Source organism: Centroberyx gerrardi, chromosome 17 (genome assembly GCF_048128805.1).
Source record: "Centroberyx gerrardi isolate f3 chromosome 17, fCenGer3.hap1.cur.20231027, whole genome shotgun sequence".
Classification (NCBI taxonomy): domain Eukaryota; kingdom Metazoa; phylum Chordata; class Actinopteri; order Beryciformes; family Berycidae; genus Centroberyx; species Centroberyx gerrardi.
The window spans coordinates 20,383,967-20,410,630 of NC_136013.1; the positions used below are offsets into that span (position 1 = coordinate 20,383,967).

At 43.4% G+C, this 26,664-nt stretch overlaps 3 protein-coding genes across 6 annotated transcripts; 1 reads left to right on the forward strand and 2 right to left on the reverse strand.

Annotated features, from left to right (window-relative positions):
* Window positions 1-432: 432 nt before the first annotated feature.
* Window positions 433-17,112, reverse strand: wdr43 (WD repeat domain 43). The gene is made up of 18 exons (XM_071911454.2): window positions 16,897-17,112; window positions 15,451-15,585; window positions 13,461-13,582; window positions 11,550-11,670; window positions 11,158-11,276; window positions 10,952-11,054; window positions 10,686-10,750; window positions 9,147-9,306; window positions 8,613-8,699; window positions 8,310-8,435; window positions 7,142-7,291; window positions 6,693-6,779; window positions 6,430-6,461; window positions 6,041-6,104; window positions 4,744-4,857; window positions 3,909-3,978; window positions 1,793-1,851; window positions 433-1,656 (listed from the first exon to the last, which is right to left on the reverse strand). Exons 1-18 carry the CDS (start codon window positions 17,101-17,103, stop codon window positions 1,504-1,506), a joined length of 1,974 nt encoding a protein of 657 aa, XP_071767555.1. The 5' UTR covers window positions 17,104-17,112; the 3' UTR covers window positions 433-1,503.
* Window positions 17,113-18,470: 1,358 nt separating this feature from the next.
* trmt61b (tRNA methyltransferase 61B) lies at window positions 18,471-22,064 on the forward strand. 3 transcript variants are annotated; one of them, XM_078289405.1, is made up of 8 exons: window positions 18,471-18,530; window positions 18,714-19,454; window positions 19,734-19,836; window positions 20,728-20,918; window positions 21,089-21,180; window positions 21,399-21,601; window positions 21,708-21,788; window positions 21,881-22,064. In XM_078289405.1, the coding sequence occupies exons 2-8, from the start codon at window positions 18,738-18,740 to the stop codon at window positions 21,913-21,915; spliced, it is 1,422 nt and encodes a 473-aa protein (XP_078145531.1). In that variant the 5' UTR covers window positions 18,471-18,530; window positions 18,714-18,737; the 3' UTR covers window positions 21,916-22,064. The 3 variants fall into 3 exon arrangements, with proteins under 3 accessions (XP_078145531.1, XP_071767556.2, XP_078145532.1); XM_071911455.2 differs by having other exon boundaries at window positions 18,477-19,454; XM_078289406.1 differs by having other exon boundaries at window positions 18,477-19,454; window positions 21,711-21,788.
* Window positions 22,065-22,174: 110 nt separating this feature from the next.
* Window positions 22,175-26,173, reverse strand: spdya (speedy/RINGO cell cycle regulator family member A). 2 transcript variants are annotated; one of them, XM_071911456.2, is made up of 7 exons: window positions 26,011-26,173; window positions 25,197-25,496; window positions 24,954-25,012; window positions 24,768-24,853; window positions 24,392-24,563; window positions 23,728-24,079; window positions 22,175-22,878 (listed from the first exon to the last, which is right to left on the reverse strand). In XM_071911456.2, the coding sequence occupies exons 2-7, from the start codon at window positions 25,447-25,449 to the stop codon at window positions 22,817-22,819; spliced, it is 984 nt and encodes a 327-aa protein (XP_071767557.2). In that variant the 5' UTR covers window positions 25,450-25,496; window positions 26,011-26,173; the 3' UTR covers window positions 22,175-22,816. The 2 variants fall into 2 exon arrangements, with proteins under 2 accessions (XP_071767557.2, XP_071767558.2); XM_071911457.2 differs by having other exon boundaries at window positions 22,797-22,878; window positions 23,724-24,079.
* Between the last annotated feature and the right edge of the window lie 491 nt (window positions 26,174-26,664).

Below are 26,664 nucleotides of genomic sequence, written 5' to 3' on the forward strand. Positions count from 1 at the left end.
TGGTGAGGAACAGAGGGGTGGTTTGTCAATTTGATCCTTATCAGTTTAAATCTTGGAGTGAGCATCCATTTTGAGCCTAGTCTATGTCTTTGTGACCAAAGATGCAGTAGCATTAAGGCAAGTCTGAACCACACTGACACCCATCAGCCTTGGTGCAAAAATCACCTTAGCCTATTTACAACCTTTGGCTGCATTTCAACCAGCTGAAAAACCTTTTTAAACATTCCCTACACTTCTCTAGCAAGTCAATGTTAGCAGGGAATCTGATAATTACCACATTTCACAGTCATGAGTTTCCCTCCCATGTCTGAATCGAGCAAATATAAAAAAGCAGCATCCTGTACAGCACTAGTGTATTTGTCCCTTAGTGAAGCTTATCATTGACTCAATAAGCACTTTTACACTTCATATCCCCTGCATGAGACACAGTAAGCCATTTCAAAAACCCATTTATTCACCTATTTGAGCAAAGTTCACATTTTCTTTTCCTCAAGTTGCCCCTGCGGCTATGGGTTCAAGGCAACGGACATGAGGGCATGCCCGAAAACTAAATGCACAAAAGAGAGAACACAGTTAAAACAAAAATGGAACGTGGAAATAAAAAAAAATAAAATTAAAAAAAACGCATTCAGGAGGAGACTTTACAGGAATTCATTTAATCCCAAGGATTTCTGGGGATAGCTGTAGAGGGAAGAGCTCATACAAACACTGCACTGTGCATACAGATTTACACTGTGTGGACATGATGTATGGCCACTTCTGGCAAGCCCACCTCTGGATCAAGCAGTATTCTGTACAAAAAAAAAAACAACCCGGGGCCCTGCATCCCAATTCCAGACCGACCCTACCGGTTTGCATTTGTGTGCTCCCCCACACAACTAGGAACATTCCAGGTAGACTACGTAGCAGCTGGGTTAAGATAAACCAAACACTGGCAGAGTGCTGTGTCATCTACTGTTAAGCGGGGCATAGAATATACTGTAATACTACTCATGTCGTACAATGGACATTACGAGATTTGGAACTGCAACGTAGACAAACTGGAATGCAGCCAAGTTCAAGAGAGATTTTTTTTCAGTCATCTTCAATGCAAGTCTATAGGGGTGAGGCTCGTGCACGCGAGAGCGGGCTGCGGAATTGGGATGCAGAGCGAATGAAGAATGCAAGAGGGAGAACTTACATAGATTTGATTCAGCAGAATGTTTTTTTTTCCCCCAAACGCAGCGACTGTCGCTCAGCTTGAGGGTGGGGGTGGGGGTGGGGGGTAGAAGGGGGAGTATGACATCACCGCCCTAGTGGCTGAACCGTGTCGCGGCGTGGCGGGGGGCCCGCGCTGCCCGAGTCCCGATGTTGTTATCTGTCCCTTGCTTGTGATCTCGTAAAAACCATACTTTGTTCTGATAATAAAATCAAAAGCATGAAAATAAAATGAAAGTATATATAAATCTTTCAGGTCCATTTTTTTTTTCTTTCAATTTGTGTATGATTGGCATTTCCACTCATTCATTCCTCTTCGCTCTCATTCCCGTGCTCCATGTCTTCTTCTCCGTTCGCTTTGGATTCCGTTCTGCTGTCTGGGTCCTCCTCTTCCTCGTCTGCTTGCCCTTCCTTGTCTTCTTCCATCGTCTCCTCCATCACCTCCTCCTCTTCCCAATTCTGAGAAAGGAAAGAAAAACACCTCAGGGCTCGGCTCGTATCCTACTTCAAGTTAGGTATGGTCTTGAAATGTCCTGGTTTACTAATAATCCATCTAGGCTGCGCGCTCTTGACTGGTCAGTTTGTCATAACTTACATCAGAGTCGTCATCAGGAAGGCCTTCATCACCAGAGGCCTCATCTTCATCGGATGACTCTAAATGGTGAGGAAAAGGAAAAACAAATCTATCAGTCTGTGATGCTGCAGAGCCAGAAAATGAGATGTTTTCATTACATAAACAGCAGCACAAACCCCACACATGCACGCACAGACATGAGTAGAGACGTGACGGGGAGGGGAAAAAAAAGAGCACCTCCTGTGTTGAAGAGCGCTCTCATTTGTTTTTAAATTCCATGTGGGAGAGATCGCAGGTATTTGCATTTCAATACCATAGCTGAGGCATTCGGTTATGACAACAATACTGACTGTGGTCCAGGGGAGAGGAATGTCAACATGATTTGCTGATGGAGTCTGCCCCGATAGGCCAGGCAGCATCTCCCGCTGGCACCGCGAGCCTCGGGCTATGGCGCAATCGCGAGTCAATTGATTATGAAAAATTATTAATCTATGTCATAACTGTAAATATGCTTGCATAGAGCAGAGAAATGAGGGCACAAGGCAAATGTAATTATCAATAAAATGTAAGTTGCAGTAGTATAATAGCAAAAACGAGGAAAATATTCCATTTTTAGGCAATCTGAACACAGCTCCGCAGCGGCAGCAGCAGAATAATGGACACTTTTATTTTCACTGATTGAGAAATTACATGATGTAATTGACTTAATTAAAAAGCTTTTTTTACACGATTTCATACACAATGCACACTGGTTAACAGGGTAAGTATGCACATATTTCTACTAAAAGGAGAAAGTGCTATGAATGCAAAGTAGCGGACCAAATAGGTCAACTCCACAGCTTATTACCATTACTTGTAATATGTGTCAATCAACTCCATAACTGAAATCACTGAGAGTTACAGGTAAATTAGCTTAACAGTGCTGCTGCATGTAGAGAACGAGTAGCCTCATAAAAAATGATGACGTCTAAAATTTAAAACAGGTAGCCCTATTATTTGCATCACCCCTGGGTGATTATTTTGCATTGAAAAAGGCCTAATTCTAACCCTGCAACTCAAAACTGTAAGCTGTTCTGACAGGAGCATTATTGCAGTTCCTCTCATTAGCCCAGCTCACGCTACAGTATGAACAGGTGAAGGAAGCCTGACAACCAATGAGATTAGACGGTACGCTAAATGTTTGCAATTGAAAGATCAATTAATAACCTGAACAAACTATGATCAACTGACAATGACGGAACTTGCTTGATGTTTGACAGAGGAAATGTTCAGCTTCCCATGTTAGGTTCCTGATGGTCCCATAACGAGCCCGCCTCACAGCAGCATCCGTGCAGGACCGTAACAACCTCCTGTTCATCAGCTGCCTTTTATGAACTTTTTTTTTTTTAAATGAACCCTCACATCCTGGCCCACTGGCAGGACGACTGGAACGCAGGGCTCAGCTTAATTATTTCATGAAAGCCAATTTTCTATGTGGTTCAATAAAGCGTTTTATACAGTACGTTAATGAGAAATGAGAGCGAACAGAGCAGGGCCTTGTTGTTCCATTCAAAGGGGAGGATCTGAACGCTGCCGGTCAGGTTGCCAGGCAACAGGAGTCTTGTTTGCGTGCGGTGCATCGTCAAGAGTGGCTGCATGGCAGACGAAATTGCCTTCATAAATCTTTACCAATTCGGTGCACTCTTTCTGAAAAAGCATCACCAAATGATTTAAAGTGCATTGACAAAGATAATGAATGCCAGTCAAAATAATGAGAAAACAATACACTGGCAGGGTAGCAATTTCAACAGAGCATCAATGCGACCTGTTGCATTCCAGTGGGCTCAAGTCGCTCCAGTCAATCATGTATCTGAAATATGCTGCACTCACATCAAGAAGATTGCTGATTTAGGGGCCAAATTAGGCTCAACAGTTTATTCCTGTCAATTTCAACCTGACCCAATTATGGCTGGACTGTGACTGGTATAGATGGTTCATCGTTTTGATGGGTATGAGTTTTGAAGCGCCTAAGAAATTGTGTCAGCATCACTGGACCCTCACTGGGGAGGTTGTTTTGACGAGCCAGAGCACCTGAGAAACGGAGGGCGAGTAGGACTCTACAAGAAAGAGAGAGACCAAGAGAAGAACCAACACTCACCCTCTTCATACACCAGTTTAGCTGTGTGGTCCACATCTGTGACTGCGTTGCTGCTGTCGCTTGTCGCCACCTGGTGGTGAAAGGGAAGTATGGTATTAAAGATCCATTAGGGAGCTTTTGCAGACCTACAGTACATCCCATTTTCTTACACTCAAGTTTCATCTACAGAGTTACCATGATGACAAGTAAAATGCATTATCAAATTAACAAGGGTATGTGTTTTGTATCACAGGTACAACAGAAAGTTATATTTAGTTTGAAGAAGCATACATCATTCAAATCTCACACAGTAGTGATTGACAGTGTTTGTGTACTTTGAAAAAGCTAGGCGACAAGGTGACCAATATCTGGATGTCTAAATACAAGTAAAAAACACTTCAAAGTGTGATCTGTCCACATATTCCCCTAATCCTAAAAATAGACACATTGTATTGCTTGCAAATATTTATTCTTGGATTAAAATGCATCACAAATTGGAGCAGACTGACAGAATGCTGATGAACATGGATAAATCTTGTTAGTTTCCTTGGGAAGAATGAAAGTTATTGCTATCCAACTTCTGAAAACCAAATTTTGGCTCACATCTTGACCTTGCACCCAAGAGCGAGATGGATGATTGAGTTTTAAATGGGCTAACTTTGCAGCCAATCAGGAATGGGTCTGAGTGTGTGCTGTGAAAATTTAGCATTTTGCTGTAATACACAGCATAGGGACCTAGATTTTCAGTTTAAGCCAGTGGTAAAAATTACAGCAGTTTTGTAAAGATCAGCCCATTTAAAACAGTTAATTCAAAGGCAAAGATACCATGCATAGTTCTGTGCATGACGAGACGTACCTGTGTCATTAGGAGATACAGTTTGCCATGCAGCTTTGTTAGTTTGTGGAACATCTTCACTCTGCTTTCGATCATGTGATAGAGCACTCCCAGCTGGGTGACCAGGTCTGGAAGCTGTTGGATACGTACATGGATCAGTACAGAGAGGAAAAACTGCTTCAACAGCAGACAGCACATATTCAGAGGATAAAAATCAAAACACCACGAATGACTGTTCATTAAAATGAAAATTAAAAAATAAAGTGTGTACAAAAGGGAGGTCCCTGGGAGCTCCTCATTCTCTGAGCAATTGCCAAAACCAATTACTAAAATCACAAGTAGTTACTTCCACACTACATACATATTTTGAGTGGGCATATCACTGAGCTCACGAGTCGACAAAACAAAACTGGCTCAAGAGTACGACCAGACAGAAATATAACATGACAAGCAGACTAAACCAATACAAGAGCAGCTGGAAAAAGGGGAAGTACTTATGGGGGAAAAAAAGCAGCAACTGCATCTCAAAATATTTTATTAGGTGCTCGGTAGGAGCGCCTCTATAAAGAGCCGGCTCTGTGTCTGTTTGTGTGTAGTGCTTTTTGCATTGCGTAATCAGAGGCCCTAAGAGCCCTGCATAAGGAAACTACAGTGTGCTCATACACCAGACAGTACGGTAGTCACACAAGCATCAACCAGCTGGAGGCAGGCGAGCTGTACATTCACATATCAGGAAATAGCGCAGTGATTTTGTAACTGTAGTGACTAGGTGAACATATGAACTAAATATTTTGTTCAGTAATTCTCTTAGTTACAACACTATGCTACCACAATGTTAACAGGTGGAGTTTTTAAAGTCAACCTAGTTTCACTCACTCCAATCGTGCATAGCCCCCACCAGCTAGCACACTTGTGCTTTAATATACTGTCATACATGCCTTATTTTGATTGTGATACTTTGCAGTACAGAATTACTAAGTTTGAAGCAAATTTACATGAATATGGTACTGTGTTCAGTGAAGAAGTTTGTAGTGCAGCATAAAACAGCTGCAATCCTTCAATCCAACATTCAACCTACAGTAACGCAACAAAATAATTACTGTATCACTTAAGATCAAGTGCATACTGCATTATACAGCATTAGCACTAAAGTGCATTATGTTGTAATGTGTGTAAAATTTTAATAAGGTTTAAAAGATAAACGCATGTAATCTGAACTCGATTATCACATTTTAATGTGGTAATAAATTGAATACATTTTGGTATTTTGTATCGTCAGCAGCACAGGCCGAACATGCCATTTGTAGAGTGGACTCACCGAAGACAGGTATGAGGTGTGGTGCATGAGCACAGCCTTGAGCCACCGTACCATCAGCACCGCCCTGCGGGGGGGAGCAAAGGTATGTGCTGTTAAGTATTTGCATCGTCACGTATCAGCATCTCTTGATAAAGGGATTATCACTTGTCGCACAATTACTCATAAACCACTTAGTTTAGACAGTGCAAGAGCAGAGTGTTCCCTGTATATCCAATACAAATTAAGATGACATTAAGGTTTTCACAATGAAAAGTAAAAAGGGCAGCATGAACACTACAGTGTCTGCAGCAGTGGCCGTCTGATGCGTGTACACAGATGCTCTATGAACTTTCATGTTGAGATAAGCCAATTAAGTGCTTAGAGTTGTGAACTGTGAAGCTTTCACTTACGTAAAAGGGTGCCCTTGCAGCCTCTTTGTGATCTACAGAGAAGGAGATAAAGGACTGGATTAAAAACTGGAATAAATCCATTTAACTGAGTTCAAAAAACTTCACTTCAAGTCCTGATCATGTTACGAAACAACTGAACAGGTTATCATGACTTGAGAGCAAAGACTGGTATCTCAAGATAATAAAGAATAAAATAAATTTAAAAAAAAATATCTTAAGAATGTAAAAACAACTTCTCAGATACAACAAAATCTGACACTCACCTCTTCCACCAATGGCAGGACAGCAGGGAGGGGTAACCGAGCGACCGTCTTCTTTATCACAGTCTCCTTGCGGGTCTGGAAAACTTTCTGTATAGGCGAAAGAAAATAATTTGGTAAAGAAGAGAAGAGGTTAACATTTATGCCTAGACGAGCTGGGGTCACGTCAGGACAGGTCTTGTTGGATTTCTCATTTAATTGCTCAGAATCAAAAATACTACTATTAGAAATTTTTTGTTACAAAATTCTCACCTGCTTCAGTCCATTTTTAGGTCAGAGATTACAAAAAGCTGTGCTATGCAGGCTCGGTTTGAAATTGCATTGGCTCCAGTTTTCAGGCCAAATCACACTCTAATCTAATTAAGGTTTTAGTTGACATTACAATAGCTTACTTCCCCTACAATTAAATGCTACATTGCAGAGACCACAGACTCTCTGAGAAGAATACTCACATTGAGGATGTTGGCGTCACTGCTCTCCAAACCCTGCACCAGCAGCACTGCAAAGTTGTCTGTCTGTAAGGAGGGCGCCCCCTTAGGACCTCCCTTCACAGCGGGGACTGTAGACAGATCGATTTCGCCTAGTCGCTCCGCTATTGACATCTAGAGGGGAAAAGGTTGTCACAGTGACCAAAGAGTTACCATCAGATGGGACAAGCAAATACCCGCTGAGAGTCACAACAGTGGGCCAACTTTTGGTGTAGCACACTAAATGTACAGTTCATCTCAGGTGAACAGCGACTGGTAGCAGGGATATGCTGTTCAGGTATTTGGGGCCGATTCACATTACTGATTTGCAAATCATTGGCTGATCACTGATTCAATCGCCTATTGAAATTATGCATCTTATCCAGACTTTCTACCAACAATGCCATAACATGTTAAAATGCACAGCAAGTGTAAAACGTAAAATGTCAATACAGCACTGTGTTTAACGCATTGCTCTCATGGCTGTCTGACATTGTCGGCCTAACCACGCTGAAATAAATCATAATTTTTAAACAAATATAGCTGCAGTGGCACATGAAAAAGGTTTTCATTGAGACGGCATAGGATATGTCTTCTTTCCAATACATAAAACTGTTTCCAATCAAGTAGGCAATGAAATTCAAAAAACAAGGTCAGAAATGAATGTAAGCTGTCAATGTTTATTAACTGTTGAGCATAGTGAATGAATACAGTAATTAAACACTCTCAAAACACTGTTCAGAAAGGAGCAAAATTAAATGACCAAGTCTCTCTCCACGCTGCGCTGCCAGCAATGCTGAAATTAAAAACAGCGAGGCCACCTAAAGAATGGATGGGCCCATTTTCTATTAAAAAATAAAAAGGCTGTATTCAATGACTGTCAAATGGCACATGAGCATAAATTGAAACAGTTGAAACAGTGCTCATTCACCTATTTAGAACGTTTATTGGCAGATTATGACTGGTGTCCGATTGATCGGTGCATTTCTAATCAGTTAGGCTTCAACACTGTGGTTCCAACATTCTTTGTTCCTTAACTTGCTTGGGGTTTTAGGAGTCTAAGCCAATCACCACCAAAGAAACTCCGATGTAGAGCTAGTGTCTGGTGCATCTTCAGCAAAATACTCTCTGTGTCTCCTTAATGATAACATACCTCTTTGGTGTCTGTGCCTTTTTTCCTCTTCTCTGATCCTTGAGAGGTTCCCTTGATTGGGGCTTGGTGACCAGGAAGCCCTGGGACCAACACTTTGCTCTTGGCATTGACAATTGGGGTCTTCACCTGAAAAGCGGGAACAATTCTCTCGTTTTCATCTCTCAGTCACAATTACAGTTTGACTCGTGTCTCCAGTGTGTGCACTTGACTGGTGAATAAGATGGAGAATTTCAGTGAAAGTGAAATAAAGCCACATAAGTCTCTGCTTCCCCTCAACATGAGCTCAGAAGGCTGGAGTGTTACCTTGGAGATGGTGGTTTCCATGGAGAGGGACAGGGTGGTCTGTACGTCCCGGGTCAAGCAGACGTGTCTCTCCGCTGTGTTGATCTCCTACACAGAGAAGAGAAAGGAAGGATTCAGTGTTTGCTCTAGAGTTTTATTCTTGTCAGGGTGGAAAAGCCTCTGAAACAGCATTCAGACCATCAAGGGACATTAAAACTGAAAGACTAATTAAATTCTTTTAAGGCAAGCTGACCCACCCCACCTATTCAATGGTAAGGGAAAATCAAGGATAAGTGAGCGTCTAAATTAATTAACTTAAAAAAAAAAAAACCTTATTAAACAATGAATTGAATAAATGTCATGTGTAAAGAAAATACATTTTCGCTAGAGTTTTTACAGACTGTAAAGCATGGCTGCCGATATCTGATATTTAATAAAAGGCAGATATCGGCCAGATACACCAGCAAACCGATATATTGGTTTAACCCTAGAAGTGAAGCACACGCATACATCTACATGCACTTCAACAGTGCTGAACGGCTCCTGGGCACTCACCACTTTCTCCATTACAGGCTGCAGGTGGTTGCCATAGGCCAGCAGCACAGTCCGAGTGTCCGTCCCGAGGGCTGCCGCCAGCAGGGGGACAGGCACTGGGGAGTCCGCTGTGTTCGACATCTGCACCGTACAGGAGGGTGACAAGGGCTTCTTACAGGGCCTGTGTGGAGGGACATGTAGCCATGAGCAGGCTTCTTTGGCCAAACATGAACACAATATACAAAGTTCAGTACTACTTGTGAGCTTAACTACAGGTCTTACATTGTCCTATTCTTACCCAGAGGTGGTAGCAGTACACAAATTCCTTACTCAAGTAAAAGTGCAAATACCCATCTAAAAATATACTCTGGTAAAGTAAACGTTCTCCAAAATTCATTTCTAATGTTCTAAACTGGTTCTAAACTGCTGTATGAGAGTGGCGACTTAAAGTTGACGTTTTGTAACATCGGCTGGTAAAAGGCGCAGCACCGTACATTTTACAAATCGAGCAGCTCATTTCACCGTTGTTAAGTTCGAGGCACGGATATATTCTGAGCCAGTTAGCCTGAAACTTGTCTTTGGACTGCTGCTTCTTAGTAACATTACCGTTATCTGTCTGAGGATCCGGAGGATTAACGTTGTTAAACGTTGACATCACTGGTACTGCCGTTTGCACTAGCTAGTCCTTTCGGGGACATCACTGGTACTGCCGTTTGCGCTAGTCCTTTCGGGGTCCGGTGTTTCTTTTCTGAGCGGGTTCCCCTTCAGATGATGTAGATTTACGTTTTAGCCAGCGGTCCATGTTTGCATGCCTTCAAGTTCACATTAGGGATGCACCGATACAGATATCGATGCCGATACCAGGCTAAAATGGAATATCGGTATCGGAGATTTTACCCAAGACTAAAATCTGATACAGAAAGCCATGAGTAGCATGTAAGAAATAAAAGCAAACTGTCTTGATTTTATGCATTTGTGGCACATAGAAGCCTGTATTTCTCAAACAGTGGGAAAAACAAGGATTTTATCTCAATAATTTTGTCCATTGACCTCAAACTAAGGAAGTAAGCCTGCACTGTTCAGTAAAAGTAATGGATTGGAACTCAGTATCGGCTGATACTTAAACTTTCATACTCGTAATCGGTATCGGCATTGAAAAAGTGGCATCGCTGCATCCCTAGTTCACATCATTGAAACCTGTCTGTATATGCTAGCGAGAGATGCTGCAACAGCAGAGGGGGCTCGTAGCCTTGTAGAGAGAGCGCGCCAGGTGTGTTGTCAGTGGAAGTCGGTCCGTCTGATGCAGCGCTTCCAGCCAGTCGTCCCGCATTCCGCACCGGTGCAAACGTTGGCTGAACATTATTAGATATCGCTGTAAGTGTGTGCAGGAATTTCCCGCAGTGTAAGTGCTAGATTTGCGGGAATCGATGAAATTATGCGCAATACCCCCAATCTCGCACTGAAATTCAGCCCCTGTAAAGCATCATAGACTACCAGGGTTGGTAAACATGAGCGTGCTGTGCACAGATAGTACCGCTTTAACCATTTGAAGGGTCTTACCCATTTAAAAAGTGCTCAAAGAGATGCAACTGTCCATCCTTACACACCACCGCCAGCCTCACCGCCTGCACAAAAGAAATAATATTATTTCACAGGAGGATTAAATGGCTACATCCCGATTCCAGCAAGACATGTTCATAAATTCTGCAGCCAGTACATTCATTTGTACTGGGTACAGTCCTGTGGGTTGGCTCATCAGTGCTATAATTACACTGATGAGACAACCCACACCACTGCACCCAGTACAAATTAGGACATTTGCTGACCTCTTCCTTGCTGTTGGAGGTGAAGAGGTCGATGTGCTGGGGCTCATCCGTCAGTGTGAAGGAAACCACTGAGTTCTTGTCCTTGCCGTCTTCTCGCACTTGCCTACAGTAAGACAACGTCCTATCAGCAAAACGTTTTACATGACATGCAATGGCAGAGCATCACCGACATGGTTAACAGAAGATGAACTCTGGACTGCACTCACCATACACTGAGGAGTCGATCGTGTGCCGCCCCGGACAGGAAATAGAGACCGTTGCTGTCGGGGGGTCGCGTGGTGGCAAAGCGCAGGGTCGTCACAGCTGTGGAGTGGCCTGTGAATTTCTATGGAGAGAAAGACAAGAACAAGGAGCAAGGAGGTTTATTCAATTATATTCTAAAAGTGAGGGTCACGTTCGACTTATGTGTAACCTTCACCGTTTCGCTGTGGTTATATTCAGCTGAACTAGGATTGGAAACTGGCAATTGAAAGACTATATTTTTAAGAGTGTAAACACCACATGAAAGACAGAATCAGTGACAGAGCACAGACGGAAACTGATGGTTGTCTCAGACAGGGATGGATGTGAATGCGGACCAGCTGATTAAAGGACTCACCCTGTACACCTCTTTGGTCTCCAAGTCCCACATCTTGATTATCTGTCCTGCTGAGAGGAGCAGCTTGCCATCAGGGCTTACAGACAAACTGGTCACCGCCGCCCGGTCTGCCTTCCACTTGCTGTGTAAACAGTAAAATAGACACAGTCATCCAAACTTTTCCAGGAAAACATGGCAATGGCTGGGACACATTTTGATCTGTGTCAATTAAGGTTTATTTATAATTTGGGATACAAGTCACGAACAAGCAGATATTTCTTCTAGTGATGTACTTAAGCAATTAACCCAGGAGCCTGAAGTTTTACAAATAAATTCAATGGCTTCTTATTCACAATTGCACTCCACCTGATAGTGCCAGGGAGTGCTGCTACTACTTTCACTGCCTTCCCACAGGCCCTGCTGGCTTTAGGAGAGTTTACAGCAAGCCATCTCTGTGCAAAGTTAAGCTATTTGGCCAAGAAATGGGTTTTAGTGAGTGTCAAGTCAGGAATCATGGTGACTTTCAACGTTCAGGGGTGATAACTGAGTATCAAGTGCGTCGCTACTTAATCAGTCACCAGAGAAGTAGTCTACATGAAGTACAGTGATACTAAATGCATGACATGATGTCCTGCGATTGATCTTACTTGCTGGTGTATTTGGGTTGTCATCTGAAGTTTTGTTTCGGCTGTGCTCTGTTAGAAGTCCAACTAAGGCTTGCTAAAGAGTACTTCAGGCCCTGGCTTCCATGGAAAAGCTGGCTACTTGGAAGCATTAGGACATGTTCACATTGTCCGGCTTCTTTCAAACTGCCAGCGCCTTTTTAGATTTTACATCAAAGTAAATGGGCAGCAGCTGAAAAGCAGTCGGAAAGCAGCTACACCGGCAAGGCTCTGCGCCTACCTCCTGTTTAGGCACAGCGGAGTGCTTTTATAGTTTATAACAGTTCATCTTCTCAAGAGAGGTGGCCTTGATGTGAACCGTTGTTTTGTGACCAGCTATGAGCACACAGTATGTAGGCAGCTGAAAGTTTACCACAACAATCAGAATGAAAATGGACGAAGTACCAGTAGAAAAGCTGGTAGTAGTTGTCATTTTGATCACAAAGAGTGAGTCACACACAGCACACTGGCTGTGTTCTGCTGGAGATTCGGCTCAGTGTTTGCCAGTTGGAGATTCAGTCGTGCTTTAAAGTTTGTGAATCCCACAGGGTGTGGTCATTTGTATATCATAGAGGAATAACCTCTATGATATACAAATATATATAACCATCTAAAGCTCAAATCTTAATGAAGATATCCTAAATAAAGAACTTTGACAACTCAGTGAGGTTTGTCTCGCATGAGCTGTCTTGCTGCTTCAGCATCTTAATTGGATTTAGGTCAGGACTTTGACTTGGCCAATCCAAACCACTGAACTTCTTCCTAAGCCATTCTTTCACAGATTTGCGTGAGTGCTTAGGGCCATCTTGTTTGAACACCCACTTTCATCCCAGCTTTAGCTTTTGGACTGATGGTTTGACGTTCTGTTGAAGAATTCTCTGGTAGCCCTCAGAATTCATGGTTCCCTTAATTATGTCAAGTTGTCCAAGTGCAGAGGAAGAAAAACAGCCCCGGACTATGGTGGTCAGGCATGGTGGATATTTTGGTGGTGGGCAAACCCCAAGGAAATTGCCCCCGTGCTGCGGAGAACTGAACACACTCTTGCCCCCTCCCAAGATCAGCACACCTCAGAGTCACTCACACAGGAGACGAGGGAAGAATGGAGAGCAAGAAGAAAAAAAAACATGGGACTCTATATGCCAAACATGTTTCGGTTGATTCTGGAAACACTGGAGCCAGGTCTCAGTTCCCAAGGCTTTCCTACTTTCTTTCCCATTTCAAACATTTTGTTTTTAACTATCCCATCTCAATTGAGGTATCAGATACTGACCAGCGCGTCTTGCCTGTCTGCAGGTCCCACTCTATGATGTGTGTGTCATCTGAGCCGCTGTACAATAGACTGTCTTCGGGGTGCCACTGGACACAATTCACCCCTCCACTGTGGCCTCCATCCTGACAGAGACAGATTATACAATTAGAGTGAAAAACAAACTGTTCAATTATTCAATTCACAGTAGAGCACGAGTCTCACCTCTTATTGCCCAGGAGGACATGGAGCAGGAAAGTGAAGGCTACACAATATTGACAGTGTGCAATCACAACATATGCTGAATACTGTGCAATAAGCTATTATACATGCAGGCATGCAAACTGGTTAGGGGTGAAAAAGGTGAGAAGGATGCATGACCAGAGAAAAACACAGACCCGCTAGGGGGGTCTTTTTTGAAAAATAAGCTACTAAATGCTCATTTCTGATGACTTTTAGGATTACTCTGGTGCTGGTCACAAGCTAACAGAATTACAAGATTGAGCAAAATAAAGTACAAAGTATTAATTTATTAAGTGCAAATGTACCTTTACATATGATATGATCACATTTACAAGTCGCCGGATGACGTCATATGCTAATTTGCTTATCAATATATAACCTACAGTCTCCGCTCGCAGTGGAGGGAGGGGGGCTACGCTGTGTGTGGGAAGCGCTGTGATCATTAGACCTCTCTGGATGACAAGCAAGTAGAGCAAACCGGCATCAGCCGTACCAATTTATTGGCAAATGCTTTGGGATTCAACACTTTACCATTGTTCCACATGGCTGGCCATGTGGAACAATGGTAAAGTGTTGAACAGAAAAGTCGGCAGATTTGTCGCTAGTCGCTTTTCAGAAATAAAGTCGCCAGGGGGTTCTGAAAAGTCGCTAAATCTAGTGACAAAGTCGCCAAGTTGGCAACACTGGCTGTGACTAGCGAATTGATTGGCTCCATTTCTATAGGTGCTTGCTGCCTTTTGTTGACAGTCGATGCACGCGCATCCAAACGCGCATCCACAGCATCAGATGTTCGCGCTCCATTGTCTTTCTATGGAAGTCGCTTTGAGTAGGCAGGCTCTCGACCCCCCCCCCCCCCCCCCCCCCCCCCCCCCCAAAAAAATATATTTCTCGTCCGATCTGCATGAATCACGCAAGTGGCCTATTTTGGATTCAAGACGGCGAATGCCGTTGCATGCCTGCACATGTGAACACGGGCATTTACAGATTCATTATTTAAAAGGATAATTCCGGCATGATTTAAGTTTTTGCTTATTTCCTGTACTCCCTCACTGTTTCGCATCGCTTTAGATCGTTTCCCAGTCTTTTGTCATGTTATGAAATATTTGCCATTTCTCCCCAAATATCACAAGGTACTCCCTGTAAAGAAGAGGGCACCAATTTTAAGCCACAATTGTGTAAAATCATGCTTTATTTTCAGTTTAAATTTACAGATTATAGCTGGCGAAAGAGTCTGGCTGTGGTTTGTTTGCTGGCTTGAATGGGATGTGACTGACAGGAGGCGGGTCCTAACGTAACCGCAGAGAACGTTACCTATTGGTTGAAACTTATTTTGGAGAGGACAACGTGGAAAACATCTATAGACCACGATAAAAGAAATATCTTTTATCGTGGCACATAGATGTAAAAACAGTCAGAATTAACATTAAAGGGATGGACAATGTAAAAAAAATTAGCAAACACTCAAGTCACACTGGAATTGTCCTTTAAAAACAATGTGCATGCAGGTGACAGAATGCTAATGCTTATTTTGTCACTTTGAATAATAGTGAAGGTGTTCTCCTTCTCCTACTGGCAACTTTATTTGTAGGTCAGAGATTCTGCACAGCCCAGGAATACATTATTTAGGAAACTGTACGCAACACCTTTCCCTGTCAGAAAAATATGCTGATCCTTGGGAATAAAGTTTGTATCTAGTGTGCATTTCATTTCCCTTGCGTGGGTTATGGTATACAAAGCATGCATTCCAGAGGTTATAAAGGCTCCAACTCACCAGGGTGCAGTGCAGTGCCCCCTTTGTTGTGCTGTAGATGAGCACGCTGCCCGCTGCTGTGCCCATTGCCAACAGGTCTGCCTTCTCCTCCACCTGCCCTGCCTCCGATTTCCTCTTCTTCCTCTGAGGCCCCTCCTGAGAAAAAAAAATGCACATTCACACAGTCAATCAGCCTATCCATTTAGAAAGAGTTCATAAAGTCATTTAGAAAAACAAATGAGTTTCAGCCATTGACAGTAGGGCTGGGCGATAATTCAATATTATCGTTTATCGTCTTTCAGTGGAATCATATCGTGATGATATGAAGATATTTTAATATCGTGACACACATTTCTGTTGTCTAAATTGATGACAAGCAAATTTTACTTAAAAACTCTGATAAAATGAGGTATGGTAGGAATATTATTTGAAAATTTCAGTTTTGTTTGACACCACACCAAACATCACCATTCGGTTCAATCAGATGAACATTAATTTGATTATTTAAAGTGATTTTGCATATGTGAGCAAAATCCTTATGATTATCATGATTTCAACCATATCGACCAGCCCTAATTGACAGTAATGATGCTTGCAACACTGGGATGCAAAACCCAATGAAAGACATGTCTGATAAGTTTTGAGTCTTTATCTTTACATTACAGTCTTCCCTCCAGGTAAACCACTGTGATTTGAAATTGTATTACAGCACATTGGGCAACTTATGAAAATTGTCCTTGTCTGACCACCTGCTACTTATTGAAACTACACAATTAACTAAATGACTATGAGACCTGATGTTAAGAAGTGCACAGAACTAATATCAATCAGACAGATCACAAATACTATTCAGTATGAACAAGGCATAGTTAACTTTAGATTTGCTGTTATTTCATTCTAATGATACAGTTAAAGACACCCTGCTAACTTTGGCGTTATTATTACCAATAATTTCTACACACTGAGGCAAAACTTTTTTGAACCTCACCTGCCAGAAGTGTCATGGTGGCGCACACGCGTCTCTAAAGCTCGGGTGGGCTAATGCTAACTTAAATATCAGGTTTATTTGTGGTGCTAACGGTGGCAAATAAGTACGAGGAGCTCAGTCGTGTTAATTTATTCGCGGGAAGTATCCTTTTGAGTTGGCTCACTCTGAAATAACAACCTGACGGCACTCTAAGCAATTTCGTAAACTACCATGTGGGACTAACATGTGCGTCCTGCGCAGCTGTTGCAAGCGAGCTAACTAGCAGCTAACGTGGCTAATTAGCTAACCTTATACACGACTGTTTCAGACACATGAACGCACCTGCATGGACACAAAGCCAAAGAGGCACTGAGCTTTTAGTTCCACCTGCTCCAATAATGCTGACATTTTCTTGTTTAATCGTGTGCACTACTTTGAGAGCTGTTATCAGAGCCAGTTCGCCCTGGCCTAACTAGCTAGGCAGAAGCAGTCCCACGTACCTTGACTGTCCGGCATGGTCCCCAAGCTATGCAGGTACAAGTGGCACTCAAATGGGCAGAAGGCACATATTCTTGGTGAAGTGTTTTACTATCAGTGTTCCAAATGCGAAGTCTGCCATCCTGGGCACACAAAGCTAGGTACTGTCGTGATTTGGGTGAAAAAACGCAGGGTAGCCCCAGCGAAGAACTACCACCGTCGGCCGCCATTTCTGAAGCGCTGCTTGCGTCTGCGTGGTTTACAGAAACCACGTGTGGTCCTCCACGGGCATGCGCGTTAGCGCGTCAGCAACACGGCCTCCCATTGGCTGCTGCCAGACAATGGGCGTGTTGTTCCATGCTGCCTTCATGTCAGCTCGTAAACTCCGCGGCTCCCAGATCTGAAGTTGCAAATACGACTTGTCGGTTAATTTAAGTGCTTTTGGTCGGAAATAATGACAAAATGGACGCTGAAACATAAGTTGTTGGCTGTTGTTTTATCTTAGAATTCAGAGCTACTTTGTTCTGCAGTGGTAGAATGAAGGGAAGGGGAGATTGTGCATCAGATATGTCATGATGATTTCATTAATTTAGAAGAAAGGATCATATTATTATTGTTATACAACGTGTAAGTATGCAAATTTACAATTTACAATTTCCCATTTGGCAGACGCTTTTATCCAAAGCGACGTACATATGAGATTTTATATTGTTATATAACGTGTAAGTATGCAAACAATGTGCTATAAATGCCTTGAACAAAAAGCAGAAACATAAACAATGCCACAATACTATTTCTTTACAAAGAATGTCAAACAATAATATAAAATATATCAATTGTTTACATGGCTTCCATGCTTTCTGCCTATAGACTTTCTCTGTCGATACTACGACTCGGGTAGTATCGAAAATTCCAACTTTCCCACTCATATTTACCACTTTGTTGGGTCTTACATGAGCGCTCTGTCGTAATTACAAACTTTTTGACAGCACTTGAAGGCAGCAGCAGTCCAGAGATGTAGATCATCAACAATGTGAGACAAGTGTAGACTGTACCTTCTGTACAATGGACCAAGACACTATAGAACAACTTTATGACATTCTCTTTACTGACCCAAACCCAATTTATCAATGTAAATATTGTAAATGTCTTCTCTTTTTGTGTACTCATTTTAATATGATCCATACCTTGTTAACTGTTATGCATTCTTGCAATACAAATAATCAAAAATAAAATGATTAAAAAAAACAACAACAATGTGAGAAAAGCAGCTCCTGATTAGAGTACAAACATACTGTATTTTAAAATCAATAGTGACTATATGGCCTAAACGTGTGGTGCTGTCTGTGTTTTTTTTCAGCTTGGGAATTCAACGAGCGCTCTTTAATTAATATATTTTACCATATTTCTCACATAAACATGTTAAATTTGGTATATTTATGGAGGACAAAAAAATAATTCCTAGTAAATGATGTTATGGATAAAACAATAGACCGTAGGTCGCCCTCTGCTGGTAGACATGAATCACTACACCTGTCGCTCACTTATGACGTAGATCACGTGTGTTTTTCCAGCATGGCGACCTCTATACACTGTAAACCGGGGTTAGAAGAAATGATAACTTATTCACAGCTATGACACTGTGACGTTAAATGAAGTAAGTGACATTTCAATGATGTAGTTGTACTGCTATTCCCTATTCACTTTGATGTTGAATTGTTTTGCATGCATCTGTAGTTCACAATTGCAGCTGTTTGCTTTTCATAAGATGAGAGACTGATTCATTGGGCTGATTGTTAATGTGTTTAAGTGAGAAACCTCTGCATTGACATTTCTTTAGGTTTAACTGTTATAACCTGAAGTCATGGCTGTACAAATGCCTTTAGGAGGAGGTATGCTTTTGCACAGACTGGTGCGAATTTGCACATCTGGCCAAGGACATCAAACATATAGGAAATTACATCATCTAGTAAAACTACCTAAACTGACTAAGGGAGTAAGGACATTTTCAGCCGGTCCCAAGAACGGCGATGAGAAGGAGGATGAGAAAGACAACTGTGACCCTTCACCCATGAACCCCGGCCTGCTGCCCGGGAGGAGGCGCCCCCTGTCCCCGCTGGAGAGGATCAGCCGCTTGCTGCCCCGGGACGCCCTGAGCCCTGAGGTGGAGCAGCTCAGGCAGCAGAGCCAGGAAGAACCCGAGGAGGACACAGAAAGCGGGCATGCTGAGACGCACCCAGGGGACGATCCAGTCCTGAAAGAGGACGTTCCCCCTGCTCAGGATGATGCATGTGACCCGGCTGTGGAAACTCTCCCCGGGGAGCGCTTGCTTGCGTTCGGGGAGCTGCTGGTCGCGGAGTACCGCAAGAAGGGGCGGGTGGAGTTCAGGAAGATGTTCCAGCTGCAGGAGGGGGTGCGTCTGCAGAGCAGCTGGGGGACGATCGGGCACGACGACGTGGCCGGCCAGCCCTCGGGCCGGTTCATGAGGACCATCCACGGGACGCCCATCCTCATACGCCGCGCCAGTCTGGAGGATTATGTGCTGTATATGAAGAGGGGGCCAGCCATCGCCTACCCAAAGGTATAGAGCCCCATAGGCCTCCAGTGTACTGAGACATATTCTACCACAAGTAACATGAATCGCGTATCGAATCATTCCAGTATTTTTTTTTGTATGTGTATTATTTTTAGCCTGTGTCTCATAACTCTAAATGAGTGGTCCTCAACCTCCTTTTTTATTGGGATACTGTGTTTGTTGCTCTGTTTGACCTGTATGTTGAGGCGTGACGCATAAATACAATTATATCTATCTATCTATCTATGAATAATAAGAAGTCATTTTTTCACCTGCTCTACCCAGGATGCCAGTACCATGCTGATGATGATGGACGTCACAGCGGGAGACTGTGTGTTGGAGTCAGGCTCTGGGTCAGGGGCTATGTCGCTCTTACTGTCCCGGGCAGGTCTGTACCCCCCACCCTAACCCCACCCTACCCTACCCTACTCTACCTTACCCTAAATGAAGTTTCTCATTCTCCAAAGTTACAAGTGCCATTTGAAATTTTAGGGCAGCGCTTATCCAAAATGTGAAACCTGTAAGTTCAAGTTGAAGACTCGATTTGTCCCAAATGGGAAACATGGGTGGAGCAGGGAATAAAACACAACAGTGACTCATAGGGATGGGCCACGATATGCTTATTTCATGATATGATTCGATACGCGATATGAGGTTCACGATTCAATACAATTAATAGTCACAACAGTAGTCAGCCACAACAAAGTCTGACTGTGCAGAATTATGTTTATTTCTGAGTCACAAATCTTTCTAGCGATGCCATTGGCTTGCTAGAATGTAAACAACAAATTAAAAATGTCATTACAAAGTGACAATAATATAATTTGGATGGAGAGCTTGTGAAATTGTGATGGTCAAGCGTCTCATTTGTGATTACTAGAGCAGAATAAAATGGAGCTAATATCACGATTCATTTTTCTGCCCCACGATACCTATTGTCACATTTTTTGTATTGCGATATATTGTCCCGTCCCTACTGACTCTCAACAGACAAATTATACAGAGACCAGACACATTGAATAAACTGCAGACATATCTTTCTGTGTCAGTATAATGAAGGAAAGCGGCTGAGGCGAAAAATCAGCGTTCCCCCATTTCTTGTCCATTTTCATCTGACCATATGCCACAAAAAAGCGGTCCAGAAAAGCTTAACACGACGTATTTTTTGCAAATAATGGAATATACGTTTTGTACTACTGCCACGTTTTATTCATAATGCCTGTCTGAGGCTGAGATAAGAGTGTTCATCTGGAGTACTGTGTGTTTGTGTTTCTCCCAGTGGGCTCCGAGGGCAGCGTGCTGAGCGTGGAGGTCAGGGAGGATCACCGCAGGAGAGCGGCGCGCAACTACGAGCGCTGGCGCGCGTCGTGGCGGCTGCGGCGCGGGGACGAGTGGCCCGACAACGTCCGCTTCCACGAGGCCGACCTCTGCTCCGCCGCCGCGCTCCTCGCCGGCCGGGGGTTTCACTCGGTCAGTCCGCGCCCCCCCCCCCTCTCTGCCTCCGGTGGAAGAATTGTCTAACTGAATCGCCCCAACACTCACCAGAGACAATCAATGAATACCTAATTGGATGTATGTAAATGATGCCACCAGCTCATCCCCGTTATATATAGTGACCAGAATGATTGCGTCTGTTGCAGGTTGCTCTGGACATGGTCAACCCCCACTTGGTTTTACCCACTGTGATTCCACATCTCCACCCCGGGGCTGTGTGCGCCGTCTACCTCGCCAAGTGTGTAACTGTCTCACACTTTCAAACTAAAGCCTGTGCACACCTAAAGCCTTCATGCTGTCCTCCTGCCTGCAGGGGGTGCAATTGCACCGACAGCCATCACATCTTCACTTTCGGCTTGTACACACACACATATGCTTGGTTTCAAATTGGGCTATAACCGCAGGAACAGAACAGAGAACACAGCAGCTCCCTCTCACTCTGCTTCTCTCACCCAGTGTCACACAGGTCATCGACCTACTGGAAGGGCTCCGCTGTTCGCCGCTCCCCCTGCTGTGCGAGCGCATCATCGAGGTGCCTCTCCGGGACTGGCTGGTGGCCCCGGCGCTCCAGAAGGACGGGCGGTTCTGCGTCAGGAAGTCTCCTGTCCTAGATGGAGACCGGAGAGAGGAGAGCGAGGAGCCAGATGGGGACGACAAAGGTGATTTGAAATAATACAGTAGGCGACCGTGTTGTGTGCTTTTGACAGGGGTGCAAGTGGTTTTTGGAGCATACCGTTTAGTTGAAGTTTTAATGTTTTATTCCAGAAGAGCTGAGCAAGGAGCATCCGCCTTTCGGGAGTATCCCCTACATCGCCAGACCCCACCCTGAACAAATGGGCCACACAGGTCAGAGATATTCCCACATTTCAACTGCCAATATAAAACTTTACGTATGTCATGGTTGTGTTTATGCTCATGGCTTACTGTCTCACTTTCAGCATTCCTGATAAAACTGAGGAAGTGTGTGCAGTAGCTGCTCTGCCTGTGAAGACCTCTGGACAGAAATGATTGTTTTGTACTTGGACTAATAAATATGCCAACCAACTTATCTCTGTACATCATTTGGGTAATAGATACAATTACTGAGATCAGTCAAAGCATTAGTCCATTTTGGAGTTGGGTATATTTGTACATGTAAGAAACCAGTTGATATTGTTGTAAACCTGAATTAAGTCAGAAATAAAACTAAGTGAAGTGCACTAAGCAGGTCAGAATAAAGGATCTCCAGAAAACAAAGTAAGACATAGCCTTTATTCAAAACTCAAAAGGCATTCTTGGATCATTTAACAGGCACAGTGGCAGCAATACCAAAAACACCCAGCTGAATTCCAGTGTATGACACACTCTCTCTGTTGAGCACGTATCCATCAGTGGCTAAGTTAAATAAAGCAGTACATTTTTGTAAACATATAATTGGCCATCAAAAATAACGCAAGATTGTCAAGTGCTTCAGTAAATAAATAACAAATACCATGAACTCAATAAATACTCTTTGGCATTCACTCACACAAACAACTGTTGTCTACTTACAGACATCTGACATCAATCTTATGGCATTTTTTTTCCCATCAGAATGTAATATATGGAATGACATCAGGTCTGTTATTAACTACTTACAGTATGAAATGTGTTCTGACTGGGTAGCCTGTGTTGGATAACTTAAAGGATGCTTCTTGTATTTGAACGATGAAACAATATCATGTTTGCATTAAAGGAGGTAAGTGCAAACTGTTGAGTTGCACTTGTGATTCAGACATAGTAACATTCTGTTCCACTGAGAAGTGCTATGGGAAATGAGTGCAGTATACGATATAGAGTCTCTACATCGGGATAAAGAAGGTAGTTGTGTGAAACTGTTGATTTAAGGTAATGTTCTACTCCTCGTTGATCCAGTCCATGGATGGGTCATATGTGGATCCACTGGCAGGCTCATTCCCTAACAAATGAAAAAGGAATATAAGAAAGTTGTTAGCTACCAAGCAGTGGTTTGTTAAGGTGAGCTATACTATTCCCTATGTTAGGATAAACAGCCGAACTACATAAGCTTATAATAGTTATTGATAGTTGGATACATTTATTTTCAGGTGAGGAAGTGGTTCTTTCCCCATCTACTCTCAAATTATATCATCATTGACATAGGGGAAATCTATGATTGACATAAGATGAGGTTTTTGCTTACACACAGCAAGGTGAAGGGCAGTATACTGTAGCGGATAACAGATCCTGGAAAAAGTCACTGAATACATTTCAGATATTTGAAAATACACAAAAAGCTGATCCTGAGAGAAGCTGTCGTTAACATGCATCCTGGGTGATTAGATTGTAATGTGAAACATGCATAAAATCCAGGTGTAAATGCACCCAAGACATATTGAAGATCCAATCACTTAAGCCACCTCTGAACGTGATCAGAGCCACATTTGGCATTGTATTTACAACCAAGTGTAAATACAATGTCTCAAGACAACAAGATACAAGATACTCATGGATGGGGGATGAGTGAGACAAGGTATTTACTGTCACCAAATTTGTGTTTTGGTGAGGCAAAGACAAATCCAAATTCAGTGTTTATACCAGAGACACGCAGCAATGCCAGGTGTAAATGTAATCCAGCTAAATCACATCTACACACAATCCAGATACAAGACGCTTGTCAGTATCAGGTGGAAAGGGGCCCAAGTTACCACTTATTTGGTGTTAAGATCAAGCTAGACCAAGTAGATTCAATGTTTACACTGTTTTTCAAATAGATTTTGAGCAGTTTGGTTGTATCAGTGATACCTACTGGGGACTTCCTCAGCGCAGCAGCAGGAGGAGCGCTGAGCCTGCGCCTGGTGTTTGCTCTTCCTAACCTTCCTGCACGAGGCCGCGGCCCTGGGTGGGGTGCTCTCCATAGAGAGGGACAGGGCGAACGGGAGCGAGAAGGCGGGGCTGGAGGTCTGCGCAGAAGAGCCACTGGAGGGAGAAGAGAGCCCCGACCTGGTGCCGTGGTCACAGAGGGCGCAGGGGGCGGGTGGCGCCGAGGGCCCGCGGGGTATACGGGCCCGGTCCCGCTCGCCGTACTGCCGCCGGGCCCCGCTGTGGTGCTCCGCCCTCTCCCGCTGCCACACAAAGTGGGAGGGCATGATGGCCATCACCTGGAGGACAGAAGCAAGCACACACAAACACATAGACAAAGACGCAGCATGTCAGCGTGATAAACAGAGATGTGATCACAAAAAGCAGGAGGTAAGAAGGATAATAGCTCACGGTGAAAAAGAATGGGAGTTTTCTGCATTACCTGAAAAATCACATCCCTGTATAAAAGATACACAACAGAGATGGAGTTTCTGGCTTTAAAAGAAACCAATAAATCGCACTGTATTGCAAAAACTAAATCAAAACCCTTGGGAAAATCCCCTTAGAAAGAGCTATTATTACTCTCCTTGGGCATTTAGACTTGTGTGCACCTCTTCGCAGCAGCGTCTGCTGACAGCAGCTCTGTAGTCGATGCGGGCCCACAGCTCGTCTCGCTGCTTGAGGAAGCGGGGAAAGTGCTTCCTCCAGCTCTTGCCCAGCACCCAAGGGAAGATCTCATACTTGCTCTCCTCCTCATCCTCCTCCATGGTGTTGGCAAGGTAGCTGTAGTTCAAGTACATCAGGTTTCAGGGTTAAAATATTGCCTACAAACTCTGATGTAACGTAAGAAAGGGCAACTGGGGAATAATATTGATGATAAAAGCAGCAATAATAATAATAATAATAATAATAATAATAATAATAATAAGGCATTTAATTTATGTTGTACTTTTCATTAAAAACTGAATTTTGATTTGCTTTTCTTACAGTGCAATGAAAAAGTTCATCCTGTTGTGTTCACTGATGGTGAAGTGGGCCCTTTTGAAGTAGACAAAGGTCATGGCTAGGAGGTACTGATGTGTGAAAGAGCCAGAGAAGGAAAAAGTTAGTGGATTAAAATCATCACACAGTTTCAGAAACATTTTGGCACTTTCACCCAAATAATGAGTTGACCTTGTCTGTGATTTTACAGCAATGGTCCATCCACAGAAAATCTTGGATCAGGTCATCATCTGCAAACCAAACAGGGTTATTTAATGTGTGTGCCTGCCACAAGATCAACTACCACTTCTATTTTTCAACTTTTAAACATTATAGCTAATATTCTGTAGACTGCTTGCAACATAAATGGACAGAAGAAGATTCGCCACTTAGATGCAACTGAAAAACAACAGTTTGGGCTTTGTTTTTGTTCACCAAAAAGTCTGAAGAAGGCCGCCAGCTCCTCCCGCTGGATGACAAGAGTCGGGCCCGCGGTCAGTTTGGCATGATACAATTCATCTCGATGCTGCCTGGGCTGGCTCTTGCCCGGGGGGCCCTGGGCATCCTGGCCGCTGGGTCTTTTGAGCCGGAGACCTCTCTGGACTTGGAGGGAGTGTGCGGCGTTGGGCTTGATCCGTACAGTTACCGAGGGGGGAGTCTGGCAGCACCTGAGTGTGTGTTTCATCATGCTGCTTCAGCTTGGATCATCTGTGGTGAAAAGGTTCCTGGTGTGTTCTGAAAGGAAATGGAGAGAGAGAGAGAGAGAGAGAGAGAGAGAGAGAGAGAGAGAGAGAGAGAGAGAGAGAGAGAGAGAGAGAGAGAGAGAGAGAGAGAGAGAGAGACAGAGAGAGAGAGCGAGATGAGGGGAAACTAATTTAACACATCATACTAAAGTAGTTAGCTGCAAACCCAAAACTAGTTTCCTTTGATAGTAGGTGCAGTTCAGAATTCAGACACGACGCCAATAGAAGTCAGTGGGTATAGTTGCTTGATCAACAACAAATACAAAAACATCATCTGGCCAGTTTAGCTTGCTACCCATCATGACTTTCTACATCACCACGTCACACAGCTGTCAGATAGCTAGCTAGCAAAACAGCGGTCGGCGTCCAGACAGCAGACAAGTTAAGTCATGTATTTGTGTGTGCTTTGTAACTGACGGTGGCTAAATTAACTTGTCTAGCCAACAGGTCTATATGGGTAACAGCATGATAGTAGTTGTAACTAAGGTCGTGAACCAAGTCCTCACCTCTGCAACGCAGATACTCCTTTGACTTCAGTGATCTGAGTAGCGTTGAGACCAACCATCCAGTACCAGTGACAACAACAGCGACAGACGATAAAAAACGCAAAAAGCTGAGGAATGTGTGAAGATGGCGACGGTTCACGATTTACAACAGGTGAAAAATGAAATTATAGCAGTCCTCAGTCGTTAACCCCTGACTAGGGAAACTGGTGGTTGAGATTGGGAACGCGCTTGAGGACAACGCGCGCCCTGGATTGGAGTAATAATACGCGCCAAACGTGGAATAGAATCCCACATCCCACGCCCTCGCGACCCCAATCTACTCTCTCACTCTCAAAACTGAATCTCTCTCTCTCTCTCTCTCTCTCTCTCTCTCTCTCTCTCTCTCTCTCTCTCTCTCTCTCTCTCTCTCTCTCTCTCTCTCTCTCTCTCTCTCTCTCTCTCCCTGTCTATGCAAGACTCCACAGTCTAGACACAAGCACACAATTGATTTATATTAGGTTACGTTTTACTTAAACTAAAGTTGAAATGCTTTAATAGCCTGGTAAAATTAAAAGTAAACATTGTGGTAATGTAAAAGTAGTTATGTGCTTCCACTAGAGTATTACTGAGATACTTAAAGTCGAGATGAAATGAAAAATGCCTTTTTAACCCTTT

Coding starts and splice junctions, on each gene's coding strand:
- trmt61b (XM_078289405.1), top strand. CDS start 18,738: ATGGCTGTACAAATGCCTTTAGGAGGAGGTATGCTTTTGCACAGACTG. Junction 21,181..21,398: donor TGCGCCGTCTACCTCGCCAA/GTGTGTAACTGT, acceptor TCTCTCACCCAG/TGTCACACAGGTCATCGACC. Junction 21,789..21,880: donor TGAACAAATGGGCCACACAG/GTCAGAGATATT, acceptor TCTCACTTTCAG/CATTCCTGATAAAACTGAGG.
- spdya (XM_071911456.2), bottom strand. CDS start 25,449: ATGATGAAACACACACTCAGGTGCTGCCAGACTCCCCCCTCGGTAACT. Junction 24,854..24,953: donor GCTGTAAAATCACAGACAAG/GTCAACTCATTA, acceptor TTCACACATCAG/TACCTCCTAGCCATGACCTT. Junction 24,564..24,767: donor ATGAACTTTTTCATTGCACT/GTAAGAAAAGCA, acceptor CTTGAACTACAG/CTACCTTGCCAACACCATGG.
- wdr43 (XM_071911454.2), bottom strand. CDS start 17,103: ATGGCGGCCGACGGTGGTAGTTCTTCGCTGGGGCTACCCTGCGTTTTT. Junction 6,462..6,692: donor TCCTGCCATTGGTGGAAGAG/GTGAGTGTCAGA, acceptor CCTTCTCTGTAG/ATCACAAAGAGGCTGCAAGG. Junction 4,858..6,040: donor ACACCTCATACCTGTCTTCG/GTGAGTCCACTC, acceptor CGTATCCAACAG/CTTCCAGACCTGGTCACCCA.